Source organism: Acanthamoeba castellanii (assembly GCF_000313135.1).
Source record: "Acanthamoeba castellanii str. Neff unplaced genomic scaffold scf7180000084679, whole genome shotgun sequence".
In the NCBI taxonomy this organism is placed as follows: Eukaryota; Discosea; order Longamoebia; family Acanthamoebidae; genus Acanthamoeba; species Acanthamoeba castellanii.
The window spans coordinates 243,912-258,016 of NW_004457297.1; the positions used below are offsets into that span (position 1 = coordinate 243,912).

At 55.7% G+C, this 14,105-nt stretch overlaps 8 protein-coding genes across 8 annotated transcripts; 6 read left to right on the forward strand and 2 right to left on the reverse strand.

Moving 5' to 3' along the window:
• Nucleotides 1-188: 188 nt before the first annotated feature.
• ACA1_374190 (Retinoblastomabinding protein 9, putative) lies at nt 189-1,015 on the forward strand (the record flags this gene model as incomplete). The annotated part of the gene is made up of 3 exons (XM_004334317.1): nt 189-457; nt 613-817; nt 902-1,015. 3 exons carry the CDS (start codon nt 189-191, stop codon nt 1,013-1,015), a joined length of 588 nt encoding a protein of 195 aa, XP_004334365.1.
• Nucleotides 1,016-1,391: 376 nt separating this feature from the next.
• On the forward strand, nt 1,392-2,676 carry ACA1_374200 (C8 sterol isomerase; the record flags this gene model as incomplete). Its single annotated transcript, XM_004334318.1, has 4 exons — nt 1,392-1,635; nt 1,822-1,910; nt 2,006-2,073; nt 2,517-2,676. 4 exons carry the CDS (start codon nt 1,392-1,394, stop codon nt 2,674-2,676), a joined length of 561 nt encoding a protein of 186 aa, XP_004334366.1.
• Nucleotides 2,677-2,795: 119 nt separating this feature from the next.
• ACA1_374210 (uncharacterized protein) lies at nt 2,796-3,798 on the forward strand (the record flags this gene model as incomplete). The annotated part of the gene is made up of 5 exons (XM_004334319.1): nt 2,796-2,817; nt 3,004-3,188; nt 3,271-3,376; nt 3,494-3,622; nt 3,707-3,798. The coding sequence occupies 5 exons, from the start codon at nt 2,796-2,798 to the stop codon at nt 3,796-3,798; spliced, it is 534 nt and encodes a 177-aa protein (XP_004334367.1).
• Nucleotides 3,799-3,906: 108 nt separating this feature from the next.
• On the reverse strand, nt 3,907-6,038 carry ACA1_374220 (uncharacterized protein; the record flags this gene model as incomplete). The annotated part of the gene is made up of 9 exons (XM_004334320.1): nt 3,907-4,050; nt 4,142-4,221; nt 4,314-4,466; nt 4,553-4,627; nt 4,705-4,835; nt 4,934-4,989; nt 5,057-5,136; nt 5,247-5,618; nt 5,690-6,038. 9 exons carry the CDS (start codon nt 6,036-6,038, stop codon nt 3,907-3,909), a joined length of 1,440 nt encoding a protein of 479 aa, XP_004334368.1.
• A 248-nt stretch (nt 6,039-6,286) lies between these two features.
• ACA1_374230 (uncharacterized protein) lies at nt 6,287-7,016 on the forward strand (the record flags this gene model as incomplete). Its single annotated transcript, XM_004334321.1, has 4 exons — nt 6,287-6,437; nt 6,524-6,629; nt 6,722-6,853; nt 6,929-7,016. The coding sequence occupies 4 exons, from the start codon at nt 6,287-6,289 to the stop codon at nt 7,014-7,016; spliced, it is 477 nt and encodes a 158-aa protein (XP_004334369.1).
• Nucleotides 7,017-7,133: 117 nt separating this feature from the next.
• On the forward strand, nt 7,134-10,337 carry ACA1_374240 (leucine rich repeat domain containing protein; the record flags this gene model as incomplete). Its single annotated transcript, XM_004334322.1, has 10 exons — nt 7,134-7,158; nt 7,256-7,372; nt 7,446-7,542; nt 7,631-7,701; nt 8,028-8,182; nt 8,259-8,305; nt 8,413-8,513; nt 8,620-9,170; nt 9,284-9,571; nt 9,666-10,337. The coding sequence occupies 10 exons, from the start codon at nt 7,134-7,136 to the stop codon at nt 10,335-10,337; spliced, it is 2,124 nt and encodes a 707-aa protein (XP_004334370.1).
• Nucleotides 10,338-10,400: 63 nt separating this feature from the next.
• On the reverse strand, nt 10,401-11,867 carry ACA1_374250 (2dehydropantoate 2-reductase; the record flags this gene model as incomplete). The annotated part of the gene is made up of 7 exons (XM_004334323.1): nt 10,401-10,566; nt 10,664-10,835; nt 10,929-11,099; nt 11,165-11,219; nt 11,283-11,408; nt 11,543-11,592; nt 11,663-11,867. 7 exons carry the CDS (start codon nt 11,865-11,867, stop codon nt 10,401-10,403), a joined length of 945 nt encoding a protein of 314 aa, XP_004334371.1.
• A 171-nt stretch (nt 11,868-12,038) lies between these two features.
• Nucleotides 12,039-14,010, forward strand: ACA1_374260 (topoisomerase Spo11, putative; the record flags this gene model as incomplete). Its single annotated transcript, XM_004334324.1, has 9 exons — nt 12,039-12,055; nt 12,262-12,470; nt 12,520-12,586; nt 12,665-12,773; nt 12,827-12,913; nt 13,341-13,481; nt 13,552-13,598; nt 13,672-13,806; nt 13,884-14,010. 9 exons carry the CDS (start codon nt 12,039-12,041, stop codon nt 14,008-14,010), a joined length of 939 nt encoding a protein of 312 aa, XP_004334372.1.
• Nucleotides 14,011-14,105: the final 95 nt, after the last annotated feature.

Below are 14,105 nucleotides of genomic sequence, written 5' to 3' on the forward strand. Positions count from 1 at the left end.
CGGTGTACGCCTGCAGGGAGCCGACGTGGACGTTGACCCAACCCAGCCCGGCCAGTGCACAGGGCAGTGAGACTCGACTCCACGATCCTCCTCCTTCGAGTTGTGCCTGGGCTGTACTACAAGCTCCGAACAAAGTAATTTTTTCCTATTTTTTAATATTTCAATATTTTCTGCTAGACAAGGTGGCAATGAGAGTGAGCAAGGTGATCATCCTGCCGGGCAATGGATGCGACGACGTGCGCCAGGCCAACTGGTACCACACGGTGGCGACGGAGCTGAGGCACCGGCTGAAGCAGAAGCAGGGGTGGGGCGAATCGATTGGTGTGGTGCTGGAGGACATGCCAGACCCCTACGTCGCCCGACGCGGCGTGTGGCTGCCCTTCATCAAGCAGGAGCTCGGCTGTGACGAGAACACCATCCTCATCGGCCACAGCTCTGGCGCCGAAGCAATCTTGCGGTACTGCCCATTTATTTATTCACATTTATTTATTTATTTATTTGTTTATTTCAAGGGCAGCGCATTGCAAATTATAAATAGCATTATTTTATTGGTATTTAAAAAATAAAATAAAATAAAATAAGTGTAAATCTTACGGCGTGCCGTGCGAGCAGGCTCCTGGAGGAGCAGCGGGTGAGGGGCGCAGTGCTGGTGTCGGCGTGCCACACGGATCTGGGCGATGAGAACGAGCGAGAGAGCGGGTACTACACGGGCGAGTGGCAGTGGGAGCGGATCAAGGCCAACGCCGACTGGATCGTCCAGTACGGAAGCGCCGATGATCCGTTCATCCCCAAGGAGGAGATGGACTTTGTGCACGAGGTACCGCATGGCCACGACCACACACACGCGCGCGCGCACACACACACACACACACGACCTACCGACCATCGATCGTGCGTGCAGAAGCTGGGCACGGAGTACCTCTTCTACAAGAACAGGGGCCACTTCATGACCTACCGCTTCCCCGACTTGGTGGACCTGGTGATGCAGAAGCTGGAGGCCGTGATGGCCCCGTGAAACACCGGCCTGCCCTTTGGTTGTAAAGCAAGGATTTCCAAACAACAAAGTCATCAATCTCTACGCCGCTCTTCGCTGTTGACCTATCCAGATCTGATTGAGGCCGCGCTGGGTGGCGATGACACTTGCTGATGACGCCTTGCGCATGACCACCAGGCGTGGCTGCTGGTGACGTCCCTGGACTTCGTGCCAGCGGCCGCTGAATTCCCTGTACCGCGTCCAATCCTGTCTTGTGTCTTCTCGGTGGTGTTTGATTGGCTGTTCATCCTAATTATGGACCACTCACAACTCACCACCACCAACCAACAAAGAAAAACAAAGCCTGTCTTTCGCGCCTCTTTGTTGTTTGCTTTCTGCACCAGATCTCGATTAGAAGATGGGCTTTCCCTGGAAGCGTTCGCTCGCGCTGGTGGTCCTGCTGGTGGCCTTCTACTACCTGGACAGCATCAAGCACCACGGCTACATCTTCGAGCCCAAGGTGCTGCAGGAGGTGGCCCAGTCGGCCATTGCCAAGAACTACACCTCGACTGCCAAGACCATCGATCACATTGTGAAGGCCCTCGACAAGCACTACCCCGGCCACGTCAACAAGGTCCAGGAATGGGTCTTCAACAATGCCGGTGGAGCCATGGGCGCCATGTACCTCATCCATGCTTCCCTCACTGAGGTACATTCAATTTAATCCCCGATCTTGCTCAATTCGCTCGTAATTACTTGATTACATCAAATTTTGCTTGCGATTTTCAATCTAAATTGTTATTTTATTCAGTATGTGATCATTTTCGGTACCCCCGTGGGCACTGAAGGTCACACTGGCCGATTCCTTGCCGATGACTACTTCATCATCCTCGAGGGTGAGCAGTGGGCCTTCTACCCCGGCGCCTTCGAGAAGGAGGTGCGGCATCTGCCACTTGCTCGCCATCTGACTTTGCTCCCGTAAATTGTAAACATTTATTTAATATTGATATTTATTATTATTATTATTCACAGGTGTACACTCCCGGCCACATGCACCACCTGCCCCGCGGCTTCGCCCAGCAGTACCGCATGCCCGACAAGTACGTTCCATCTTCCATCCTCTTTTGGATCATCCAACACAGCACAACACAACACAACACTGCCTCCGTCGGTTCCCACAATAGCCCGGCGTTTTCGTTTTCTCTTTTGGCCGCGTTCGCTCTTCCGTTCAAATTACTCCGCGTGTCAAGCAGCCGGCTCGCCTCTTGCCGTGGCAAGCCGTGTTGACTAATGCACGCCACAGTAGCCTCTTCTGGCGTTGATAACTGCTCCGGTCGATACTTATAGCGTTTGACCGAAGTTTTAAACTGCGCCAACATCTCGCTCACGCATACCACCAACCAACCAAACTGAAAACAACCCTAATCTGAACAACGCACACCAACATTCACATTGACACTACGACTGTCATCGTTGATGATAGTTCCGAGCTGCGACTAAGGATGGTGGCTTGTTTGTGTCTTTGTGATGAACGCGAATGCAGGTGCTGGGCGCTCGAGTATGCCCGCGGCTGGATCCCGCTCATGCTTCCGTTCGGTCTGGCTGACACCTTCTCCAGCACCCTCGACTTCTACACCCTCGCCCAGACCTTCAAGGTCTACGGTAAGTGTGTCATCAACGAGCTCCTCCAGAACAAGTTCTAAGCGGACAAGCCCACAAGAAATAAAGAAAAAGTATTTTTCTTTCATTTATTTTTGTTTTATTTATTTTATTTTGAATTCATTCAATTGAAACAAAAATCGCCGGAAGCAGCCATTGAATGATGTCGAGCGCGACGCGGCGAAGTGCACAGTATTCTTTCCTCCTTGCATCTGCGAGGTCCTCGTTCGCGGGACGAATCGTCACTGCCTCAAATCGGAGATCGGCCCCTCTCATCTCTACATCCTCCTCTGCCCCTTCCTTCATTTCTTCTATTTCCTCTTCTCGCCGCCATCTCTATTCGACCGAGGCTGAGTCGCCCGCCGCTGCAGTGGAGACCGCCCCGGAGGCCGCTGCCGCAGAGAAGGAGAGCGAGATTACTCAGCAGGAAGAAGAGGTCAAGCAGGAATCCCTTGCCGAGTTTCTCGAGCGCATCGAGAAGGAAGATCAGGCCAAGATCGATGCCGCCCTCAAGGCCTTCGAATCCGGCAATGCCATCGATGAGCACATCAGCTCGGTAAATTCTCCTTCCTTGTGACAACCAAGTCTTTCGTACTGATCGATAACCTTGTGGCGTGCACGCTGCTTCATGCGCGCAGCTGCTGGGCATGAAGAAGTACAAGTGCGTCGTCTTCATGTATGGCGACGAGCACGCCCCGGCGGACGGCCAGGGCTACGCCGTCATCAAGCAGTTGCAGCGCGATCGTACCCATTTGCCCTCTTCGAATGGCACTTGCCATCGTGCAAGATAGTGACGTTCTCTGTGTGTGTGTGCGTGTGTGTGTGTGTGTGTGTGTGGTGTGCGTGTGTGTGATCGTGCAGACGCTCTGTTCAAGACGTTTGACCTGAACAAGTATCCGCTGCTGAAGGAGGGCCTCATCAAGCACAAGGGTTCGTACGTGCGTGGTGACGAAGACATTCCTCAAGTCTACATCCTCGGCCGCCCGTTTGGTACGGCCACCACCGTCTCTTGCAAGAGCTCACACTCGCCGATCGCTCAAGGCCCTTGTGCTGATGATGATGATGCATGGTCAGGTTCGCTTCGTGAGGTGATGGACAGCGTGGCCACCGGCCAGCTGGAAGCCCGCCTCAGACTGACCAGATCGCAGCGCCACTTCTACGCCTAGGTCACATCCTTCTCCTCCTGATGGTGGTGTAGTGGTCATCATCGTACGTTTCATAAATAAATAAATAAAAACAAAACAAACCAGGCCGGCGTGTGTCTGTCTCCTTGCTCACAAGGCAAACTCCTGGTCGTCGAGTGTGTCGAGCTGGGCGTCGGAGAAGAGGGTCCACTTGTTTGCGGGCAAGTGGGCAAACGCCTTCTGACATCTCTGCAGCCCTGGTTCGGCCACGCTGTACGACGTCACCCCGTCGGCCTAGCGGGAGGGCGTGCGCCAACCAAGAAGGCGATTGCGTGATGGTGAGGCCTTCTTCTCATCAAAAAGAAAGTGACACGAAGAGGAGTACCTCGTTGGTTCCGTTGACGTGGTGAATGAAGATGTGCAGCACCTGATCAGGGAACTCCTGGGCGATCTCAGCATAGACCTCTGCATAGAGTACGCGCACCCCAGCAAGCCTTGGTGGTGAGGCAAGAGTCGTGTTGTTCCTATGCAGTTGTGCGTGAATGTGCGGCCGGTACCGGGATCCTGCTGACCGTCGTCGCCCACAAGGACGAACTTGCGGTGCGGGAAGGACGCAATGAGCGGCTTGATGACCTCGACCTTGAAGATGAGCGGCGATCGAATGAAGGTCATGAAGCTTGCCAGGTCGCGGAAGATTTGATTAAGGTGCCCTGTGGCACACATCAGGCAACACACATCAATCATGTGAGCCGGCCGCACTCGAAGAACTTTGCCTTTCTTGGCCCGCGTCACGTACATGTGCCCTCGGGAAAGGACGCCTCTGCGCTGTGGAGAAACTCCTGCAGCACCGGATAGAACTGCCACGGCCCGCCTACGACCACCAGTTATGGAATGGGTGAATGGGTGGTGGCGCGGGGGACGGGCAAGAAGGGCAGCGCGCGCGCGTACCGGACACGTAATGGAATTGCACGTGGTGGCCCAATTGGGTGTACTTGGTCTTCCAGTGGTTGTAGAGGTGGTTCATGCCCTTCACGAACGCAAACTCGTTGAGCATCGTGTTCTCAAAGAGCACGTTGCCACTGGAAGCGGAAGCCGATGTCAGTCGAGTGTTGATGTTGCGTGTGGGGCTTGCGTGTGTGACACGACGGGTGTCACGAGGTCATGATGGAGTGAGTACTTGGTCACGCCGGTCACTTTGATTGTGTCATCGATGTCGGAGATGAAGCTGATGCCCTATTCACAGGTCAATGTCAAAACACACAATCATGGAACGTGTGACAAATCACATGGTGCTTCTTACCTCCTCCTCGACAAGGAAGGAATGGCCGTGGAAGGTCCGGTTGTCCTGCGAGAGCACAAAGTACCTTATCCGCTTGAGTCCTATGATAACTTCGATTTAATACCTTTGCACACGCACACGCACGACACACGCACGACACACGCACGACGCACGATACACGCACGACACACACAACGCACACGCGTGGTACCATCAAAGTCTTCGATAACGGGCACGCCGCGACCATCATCTTGTTGCTGGCCTTCGGAGCCGGCGCATCCGACGTCGAGCACGATCTGGTCCTCGAAGTGGCCGTTGGTCGCGGACAGCCTCGACAGCGGGTACCTCGCGAAGCTGCCGTTGGTGAGCGGAAAGTAGACGGTCACGCGCTTGCTGCCCTCGTTGTCGACCAGGAAGCGGCTCAGCCGGTGTCGGAACAGCGGATTCTCGAGCGCGTCGGTGTAGTCGTAGCGATGGGCCAGGAGGCCGGCCAGCTTCATCAGCGCCCAGTTGAAGTAGTCGCCAGCTTCCTCTTCGTAGATACAGCCGTGGATGCCCGCTCTCACGAATAGACGCTCGCACTCTGTAGTGCATGCAGGCACGCATGCATCAGCGACATAGAGGGATCAGCAATTGGCAGCAAGATGACGATACCATCAAGATAGGAGTTGGAGGTAAGATCGGCAGCAGCTTCGGTCTGCCCTACAGCTCCCTCGGCAGGATCAACCATGTCGTTGGCGATTTTTTCCGAGTTTGCAGATTTTTTGTAGAGCTTCGATTTGAGGTGAGATCGAGAGGAGGAGGATGAAGAAGCAGTGGAAGGCGGAGAGGAAGGGTCGTAGACGAATCGAGCGATGGTAGGGAAGAGGGTCACGTCCTCGTCGGCCTCCACCACCTCGGATCGAAAGAAGAACTCGTGCACTGCCGCGTGCTGCAGTGCCAGCGCGAGCACGAGGCCCGCCAGCCCCAGCCACGCCAGCACTCTGCCCACGTACCACGCCATCGTCTTCGGTGTCCCTTCTTGTAGCGACCTCCTGCGACTTTCGTTCGACAAGAGAAACAGAAACAAGAAATATTTTTTCTTTCTTAATTTCTGTTCGCATACGTGTGCATCTTGTACGCCAATCGTTCGTTGATTCGCCTTTGCAGCCTCCTTCCAGGCCAAGAAACAGAGTCTGGTCCACAGGCAGTTGCAACAGGTGCACCTCTGAAGGTTGAAAGATCATTCATAGCTGCTGCCTCTGGTGGAAGATGGAGGTGTTGGACGTGGAAGAAGAGGAGAGGAGGCGACGGATGTTGTGGCCTGAAGGTGAGCACCTCCTGTTCAAGCCAGGCGTGCCCAGTCTTGCAGATCTGTGCTTGGACTACGTGGCAGACTGCTTTCAGCAACTCGAGGGCCTAGGTACGTGGCTCCTCGCCTGGTGTCCTTTCTGTGCTGGGCGTGGGGCCTCTCATCGCCCACCTATGGTATGCGTTGAATGCCAACAGACCGACTACCGGTGACGGTGAGGCAACAAGTGTTTGTGAAGCTGAGTCGGTCACAAAAGATAAACGACATGACCCTCTCGCTCTTCCTCACCGCCAACAGCAAAGGGTAGCCTATGATCTTCTTCTTTCTTCTTCTTGCTTTGATGGATCGTGACGCTTGTGACATGCTTACGCACACGCACACGCACACACATACAGAGCGTGTCCCTTTGTCGAGGTGGATTTCTCCTCGATGAAGTGGGTGTCCGCGAGCACGGTCATACAGCTGTTTAATCCCTACACGCTGCTGCATCTCAACTTGTCCAACTGTACACAAATCACCGACGAAGTGTACGCACACATTGGCCTGTTATCTCTTCCCTCCTTTCCTTCACAACCTCACAGCGGGTTGCTTTGTGCATGCAGAGTTCAAGCCATCACGAAGGAGAGCCGTATACTGGAGACCCTGATCGTGAGCAACAATCCAAACATAATGGATCCCATCAAGTACTGACCTGACCCCGTCTTGTGGCATGTTGGTTTGTGCCAGTCTAAAAAAGCGACTTGTGTGAACACAGGCATGAGTGTCCGTGCTTGTTGGCCGTTGACTTGAGATCCACCAAGCTCAAGGATGAAGCACTATGCGCTCTTGCCAGGTACGACCAGATTTCAATTCAAAGAGCAAATAACTCGAGTCTTTCAGTTCTTCTGATAACAGTTCTACCAGGCTTTGCACATCGCTGGTGAAGGTAGACATTCGTGGCTGCAACGAAGTGCGGTGGGGCGGCCTTCGAGCGCTCGAGCGGCATTGCCCCTCGCTTCTCTCACTCCACTACGACTACGTCGTCTACCCACCCACGGGCTCTTCAGGTACTCACCCACTGCCTACGATACGACGGAAAGCACACAAATGTGCCTCAAGACTTCCACGGCTATCGCACAGATCGGAGTAAACTGGACTTCACGCAACTTCGAGAGCTGGGCATCTATTGGGACACGGACTACAAGGACATGATCTACGCGCTCATCCACGCCAATCGGTTACTACCGTCCCCCCCCACCAGTATCTGTGCGGCCAATGCGGTGATAGGGTGACTTACTTTGACATGTCCTCCTCCTCTTTCTCAGGGGCTTGCGCAGCCTGGCATGTCAAGCCCACAGACAGGATGGTACAGTGTTTGACGTCGATCACCTCTCTGGTACGCGCCTCAATCGTGCTCCCACTCCCTGCCCGCCACCTTATCGTCTTACGGCGATGAGTTCGTGCAGACTTGCCTGAACTCGAGGAGCTGCGGTTGGCGCAATGTACGCTTGAGGGCACCGCGATCGTGTCGCGTACCCTGCGGAGCATGTTCCTCCACGACGTATGGCGTTTTCCAGCCAAGCCGATCATCACCTTCGACTGCCCTCGGGTATGGTCCCTCAGATGTGTGTGACCAGGTCGGTTTGAAGATTATATTGACTGTACACGACACACAGCTGACGCACATATCTTGGACGGCGCAAACGACCCGCCTGTTCCCAGCCTGTGGCAATCTCCTCCGGGGGTGCCCCAATCTGTTCTCGCTGTCGGTGACCGCCTACCCGTTCGACATGGACTTCTTCGAGGAGCTGAAGCATCACACAAGCCTCAACATCCTCTCCATCACCTCCTCTCCCATCAACTTTGCCGAATTGGAGGTTTGGCCCTGCCGCCCAATCTTGTCCACCGTTGCATTATAACGTTCTAACGGCACCCGTGCCACGATGATGGTAGAGTTCGAGCCTGCGAACGCTCGTACTCGTCAACGCTTATTTCCAAAAGTACGTGATCTGCTTCGCTTGCTTCGCTTGCTCCTCTAGCCTTTTCAACTGTACCGATTCTTCGAAGTTCGACGTGCCCTGATCACTGATGGGCTTGCTTGTGGCAGAGATGTGACGGTCATGTGCCCCGCGCTCGAATACGTCCGACTTGAGAGCTGCACCAATCACGCCCACCTTCGGCTGGAGCTGCCCAGCCTCCAGAAAGCCGGTACGCCGATTCTCGTGCTACGTCGCGCACACGCGCACGCACACGCACTCACGCACACGCACACGCGCACTCACGCAACTCTTTCGGGCCGGTTGGGTTGGTAAAGAAATCATCAAACCGCTGGGGAGTCACAACACGCCGATGGTCGACGCGATCCTCGAGTTCGTGGAGGACCTGGCGCGGCGCTGTCCGCTGCTTAAGATCCTCACGCTGCAGTCGCTGCCCAAGGACTACTACTCGACGCGCGACCTCAAGATCGTGTCGGCGAGCCTGCTCAAGCTGGAGATCACCGGCGGCACCTACCCGACGCTGCGCGACATACTCAACTGCGACTGTCCGCAGCTGATCGCGCTCAACCTGCGCGAGTCCAACATCGACAACTTCAACCTCGACGCCATCCTGCGCAACTGCCCGCGGCTGCACAGCCTCGACGTGACCGAGTGCAAGCAGCTTACGGCCTCGCGCAAGCTCGGCTCGCTCCGCCAGCTGCGGGTGCTCAAGGCCCACAAGACCAACCTCGAGCTCGGCTGCGTGCTCGACGTGCTCAAGCGCTGCGGGCGCCTGCAGACCGTGGAGTACAGCCGCTGCCACAACGTCGTGCCGGTGAGCCGCGAGGAGGCCGAGCTCAAGAAAATCGAAGAGGACATCAAAGAAGAGGTACGAGCTGCAACCGCCGAACCCGACATATACACATTTTTGACGTATACTGTGTGCTGTGTGCTGTGTGTGGTGTGTGCTGTGTGTGTGTGTGTGTGGTGCTGTGCCACAAGGCGCCAATTGAGGTGTTCAATTCGTGTCTGCGAAGGCTGGTGATCGACAGCAGCTTCGCTGACCTGCATCTCTACGCGCTCAACCTGGCCTCGCTCCACACGCTCCACTTCTCGCACACCCACATGCTGCGGGACCACCACATCGCGCAGCTGGTGGCCCACTCGCCGCGCCTGCGCCACCTCTCCCTCTTCAGCTGCGCCTCGCTTCACCAGCCCCAATTCGTCTTCCCCGACCTCCTCGTTCTCAACCTCGTCTCCTGTGACTCCATGACCCGCCCCAAGATCCAGGTCTCACTCTCTTGACGCTGACGCGTGTGCGGTGGCGTGTGCGGTGGCGTGTGCGATTGCTAAAAGAAATCGGTGGTGGTTGTGTGGTGCGCAGTGTCCAGCGCTGCAGCTCGTAGACATAAAATTCTGCACGGTGGACGGGGCGGTGGTGACGTCGATGCTGGCCGACTGCCCGCGGCTGATCACGCTCAACCTGCTCAACCTGGGACAGCTGGTCGGCCCGCTGACCCTGGACCACGGCTCGCTCCAGAAGCTGGCCATGAGCAGCTGCGAGCGGGTGTCGCGGCTCCGCCTCTCGCTGCCGGCCCTTAAGCAGGTCGAGCTGATGGCGCTCCCGGCACTCACCGCCGTGCTCTTCCTCCGACCGTCGCCGCAGCTGCTTCGCTTCGGCCTGGTCTTCTGTCAGCGCGTCGACGCCGGGCTTCTGCAGCGCGAGCTGGCGGACAAGGCCGAGAGTGCCTTCGTGCAGCTCATCGCCACGACCACACACTCGCCTTCATCCTCTTCGTCTTCGTCGTCTTCTTCGACCTCGATACTGGACCCGTCGGCCTTTGCTCCGGCGTTTGCCACCTCCGCGGCGTCTTCGTCTTCGTCGTCGGGCGGTGGTCCGCTATCGACCATCACCTCCTCGCTGGCCAACCTCTCGTCGTCGTTGGACCACTTCGCCTCCACTCTCTTCCCGCCATCTTCGTCTTCGGCCTCCTCGCCTTCTTCCTCTCCTTCACCTGGCGAAGGCGGCGAAGAGGAGAAGTGTCTCCTCATGTGATGGGCCATCTGCATGTCCAACAAGAGAGTTGTAATTACAGTGTTCAGCGCTACGTGTGGGCTCTCACTCGATCGAGAAGGCCAGCTTGCCTCGGGCCTTCAGCTCCTGCGGCAGCAGCGCCGCGTAGATGAGCGAGCACGCGGGCGCTGGCACGCCCAAGGCCTTGGCCTTTCGCACCACCGCGCCCACTTGCCACTCGAGCTCAGATGGCAGGCCGCGCATGATGTCCCTGATGGAGAGCAGATTTGCCGGAGAGGTAAGATAAGGTGTGTGCGCACACGAGCACACACGCACACGCACATCGTGGGTGGATGGTAAGGGGGTACCGCTGCATTGATGACGTGGCGTTGCGCTCGCTTTCGGCGCGTCCCAGGAAGTAGGTGTAGAGCTTTTCGGCGGCCTCGTCGGTGAGCTCGATGCCCTGGGCTTGGGCCAGCTTGGCCACCTCGAACAGGACCTGCCTGAACAGGTCTCGCGTTTCCTCCACCCCGAGAAAGACTGAAGACAAAGGACAGTGTTAGCAAGCCACGGACCCATACACATCGCCCACGCACACAACGCACGCGTATGAAAAAAATGTAAGCGAGATACCGCCAAGAGGCGCTCTGGTGATGGCTCCGAGGCCGCTCACCGCGCAGATGAGCATGAACTTGTGCCAGAGGCCGACGCGGATGTCATCGAAGAGTTCCACCTTGACACCTTGGGCCTTCTCGAATAGGTCCTTGAGCTTCGTGATGCGGTCACTGATGCTGTTAAGCGTGCCTGCGTCGATGGCCGCGGATGGTCAGGATCAGCAATGTGTCAACAATGTTGCTTGTAGACCGTACCTGGAGCTGTCTCCGAAGCCCACACTTCGCCAAACGCGACGGTTGGGTCGGCGGCCTACGCATGGTGTTACTCTAGACACCCAGAGAGGAGCCAAAAGTGGAGGGATAAGGGATGTACGTCGTGGCGGATGTGACCGTGCTTGACAATGTAGCTGATGATCTTGCAGAATCCACCTACCACATGCTTCTTGTCAACTGCTCGGGCTAGGATGTCCGCGGCCTCGACTCCGTTTTGCAGCGGTAGCTGCACAGTAGGGATGGAGTGTTAAGAAGTGATAAGAAGTGGCGCGTCCACCACAGCTCAGGGAGACCTACGACTATAGTCTCACTGTGCAAAAGTGGCTGCAGAGTTCGGGCTACTTCTTCCAGCTGCCACACCTTCACTGCCGTGATGACAAGGTCCACCGGCCCCACCGAAGCCAAGTCATCTTTGCCGCAATTCGAAGTTTGCATGAGAAAAGAGCACCTCATCAGGAAGTAGAAAAGAGGGAGCAGAACCTGTGGCGTTGCATCGGTCCGGGGGTATGTGGAAATCTCCCACGAGACTGTCCACGCGGAGCCCGTCACGCTTGAGGACCTGCAGCGTCTCACCACGGACCACGAAATGCACCTGGCACTCATCCTGCAGCTGTGCCAGACGCCCGCCGAAGTAGCCACCCACTCCTCCTGTCCCAATCACTGCAATCTTCCACATAGCTTCCATGCTTGCGGCAAATAAAATCTTTGCTTTTCCCGCGCTTTTGATTTCATTTTTTTTTTTGGCATTTAAAGCTTTGCCTGCGTTGATCAAGCGGTCCACTCATCCTGTCATGATGAGACTACAAAAACCACTCCACTGCCATGAATGCGAAGCGGGCCAAGCTCAATCATAAAGATGTCACCACAACGGAGGTAAGATTCACCAGTATTCAATCTGATTTGCACGACAAACCTACAAACCTTGCCCTCCAGGGAGCAAGTGATCCTGGTTGGCGCACAGCTTTGCAAGCTGCCGCGCAGAGCCAAGTCGTTCACGCTCGCGTAGTGCCTACAGTTGCTGCCTTCTCGTACGCCCTCTCCCTCTCGTTGTCGCTACTCGGCTGACCAGGTCTCTTCAGACGCGATGACGTCATCAAACGGCTTGAAGCCGTCCTACAACGAGTACTGGCCGACATCGTAGCTGGGCGCAACGCCAAGCTCTCCTTCGAGGAGCATCATTCGTACAAGAGCATTGAGTTCGACTTCGTCACCAAGTGTCACCGACCTGTCGCAGAGCCCTCCCTCACCACCCTGGCGCTTCGGTCCAACAAGACCCTCAAGTCCTTTGGTACGTGCTCCCGGGTTTGACTTCTCTTCTTCCTAACCCCCTCTGGTAGTTGTCATGCTTCGCATCATGGAGGTCGTTCACGAGCTACTGCTCAGCAATAAGCACGCAACCAAGAGGTACGCGCCAGTCAGGGTTAGAGTTGAGTCGGTTTTCGGCAGCATGGATTGATCTCCATGGCTGATCGTAACGTGCAGAGACATCTACTACATGGACGTGACGCTGTTTGAAAAACAAGCCATCGTTGATCGAGCCATCGAGAACATCGCCTCCATGCTACATGTGCCGCGCACAGCGCTTCACGTGGTACTGCCTTGCCCAAGTTCTCTCACGTGATAGGTTACTCAACTTCACCACAGGTAGGGACGGAGAAGAGTCTGGTTGCTGGCCACGTCAATTGGAAGGAGAAAGGCGACACCATCGATTGCATGCACTACCTCCACACCGTATGCAGCTTACCCAACTCACTTCATGCATGAGCACACGTTCGCATGGGCTCACTGTCTTCTCGCTTCTGATTCAGGGCAAGCCGATTCCTGGTGACACGAACCGAATTGAAGGTACGGCGCTGCTCGCGAGGGATAGGCGAGAAGGATGACACTATCTCTTACAACTCTTCTTCTGCTTGGCTTTATTGAAGACCTACGTACGGATGCTCGGTTCCTGCTTATAGTCGAGGATCACGCTACGTTCATGCGCTGTAAGTACTGCCACCTCTCTAACGTTAATGCTTCCGCTCACGTTATTGTGAACCATAGTGCTCAATGATGGCTTTGTGACGAAGTATGGGCCTTGCGCATTGCTAACTGTACGTCCTCGCTTGCCGCCCGATGATCTCAACTCATACCGCTCTCTCTCTCTCTCTCTGATCAGGGTAAGGGTGTACCCGACCTGGCAGCTCGTCGATTCGTTCGCATGCTCAAGGACACGCTCCCGTCGCTCGTCGTGCTCGCTCTCTGTGATTACGATCCCTGGGGTCTGCAGATCCTCTGCACCTACGCATTCGGTTCTCTGGTACGTCGATGATCATCCCTGCGGAGTCGTCCTTTTCGAACGGCGTGCTCAGTTCTTCTTCCCCTCACAGCGCATGACATACGATGCCGAGAGCCTGGCGACGCCCGAGCTGCTATGGTGACCACACAACAACTATACCGCTACTTGTCTTCGAGGTGCATGACCGTGACTGATAGATGCTTCGAGTCAGGCTGGGCGTGCACGACGAAGACTTGAAGAAGTGGGAGCTCCCCGCAGCGTGTTTCGCCAACTTGACCGACGTAGACAAGCGCAAGGGAGAGACGATGCTGAGCATGCCCGCCCTGCAGGCCAAACCTACCTGGCGGTGCGCTTGGCCTTGATTCACAGGATCATCTCATGTGACAGACAGCGTTGGGCTAACGTGACAACGACACCTTCCAGGAACCAGCTCAAGAGCATGCTAGCCGGTGGCAAGAAGATCGAGATGCAAGCCCTTTCCTCGATATCGATCTCCTTCTTGTGCGACACCTTCTTGCCCGACAAGATGGCCAAGGCGCAGTGGCTGTGATACGTCGATTTGAAATCTTTTCCAAGAACTATTTCGCGAACCACACGATTAGCAACGATAATCAATCCAACAAGAAGGACGCCCTTTGTAAATAA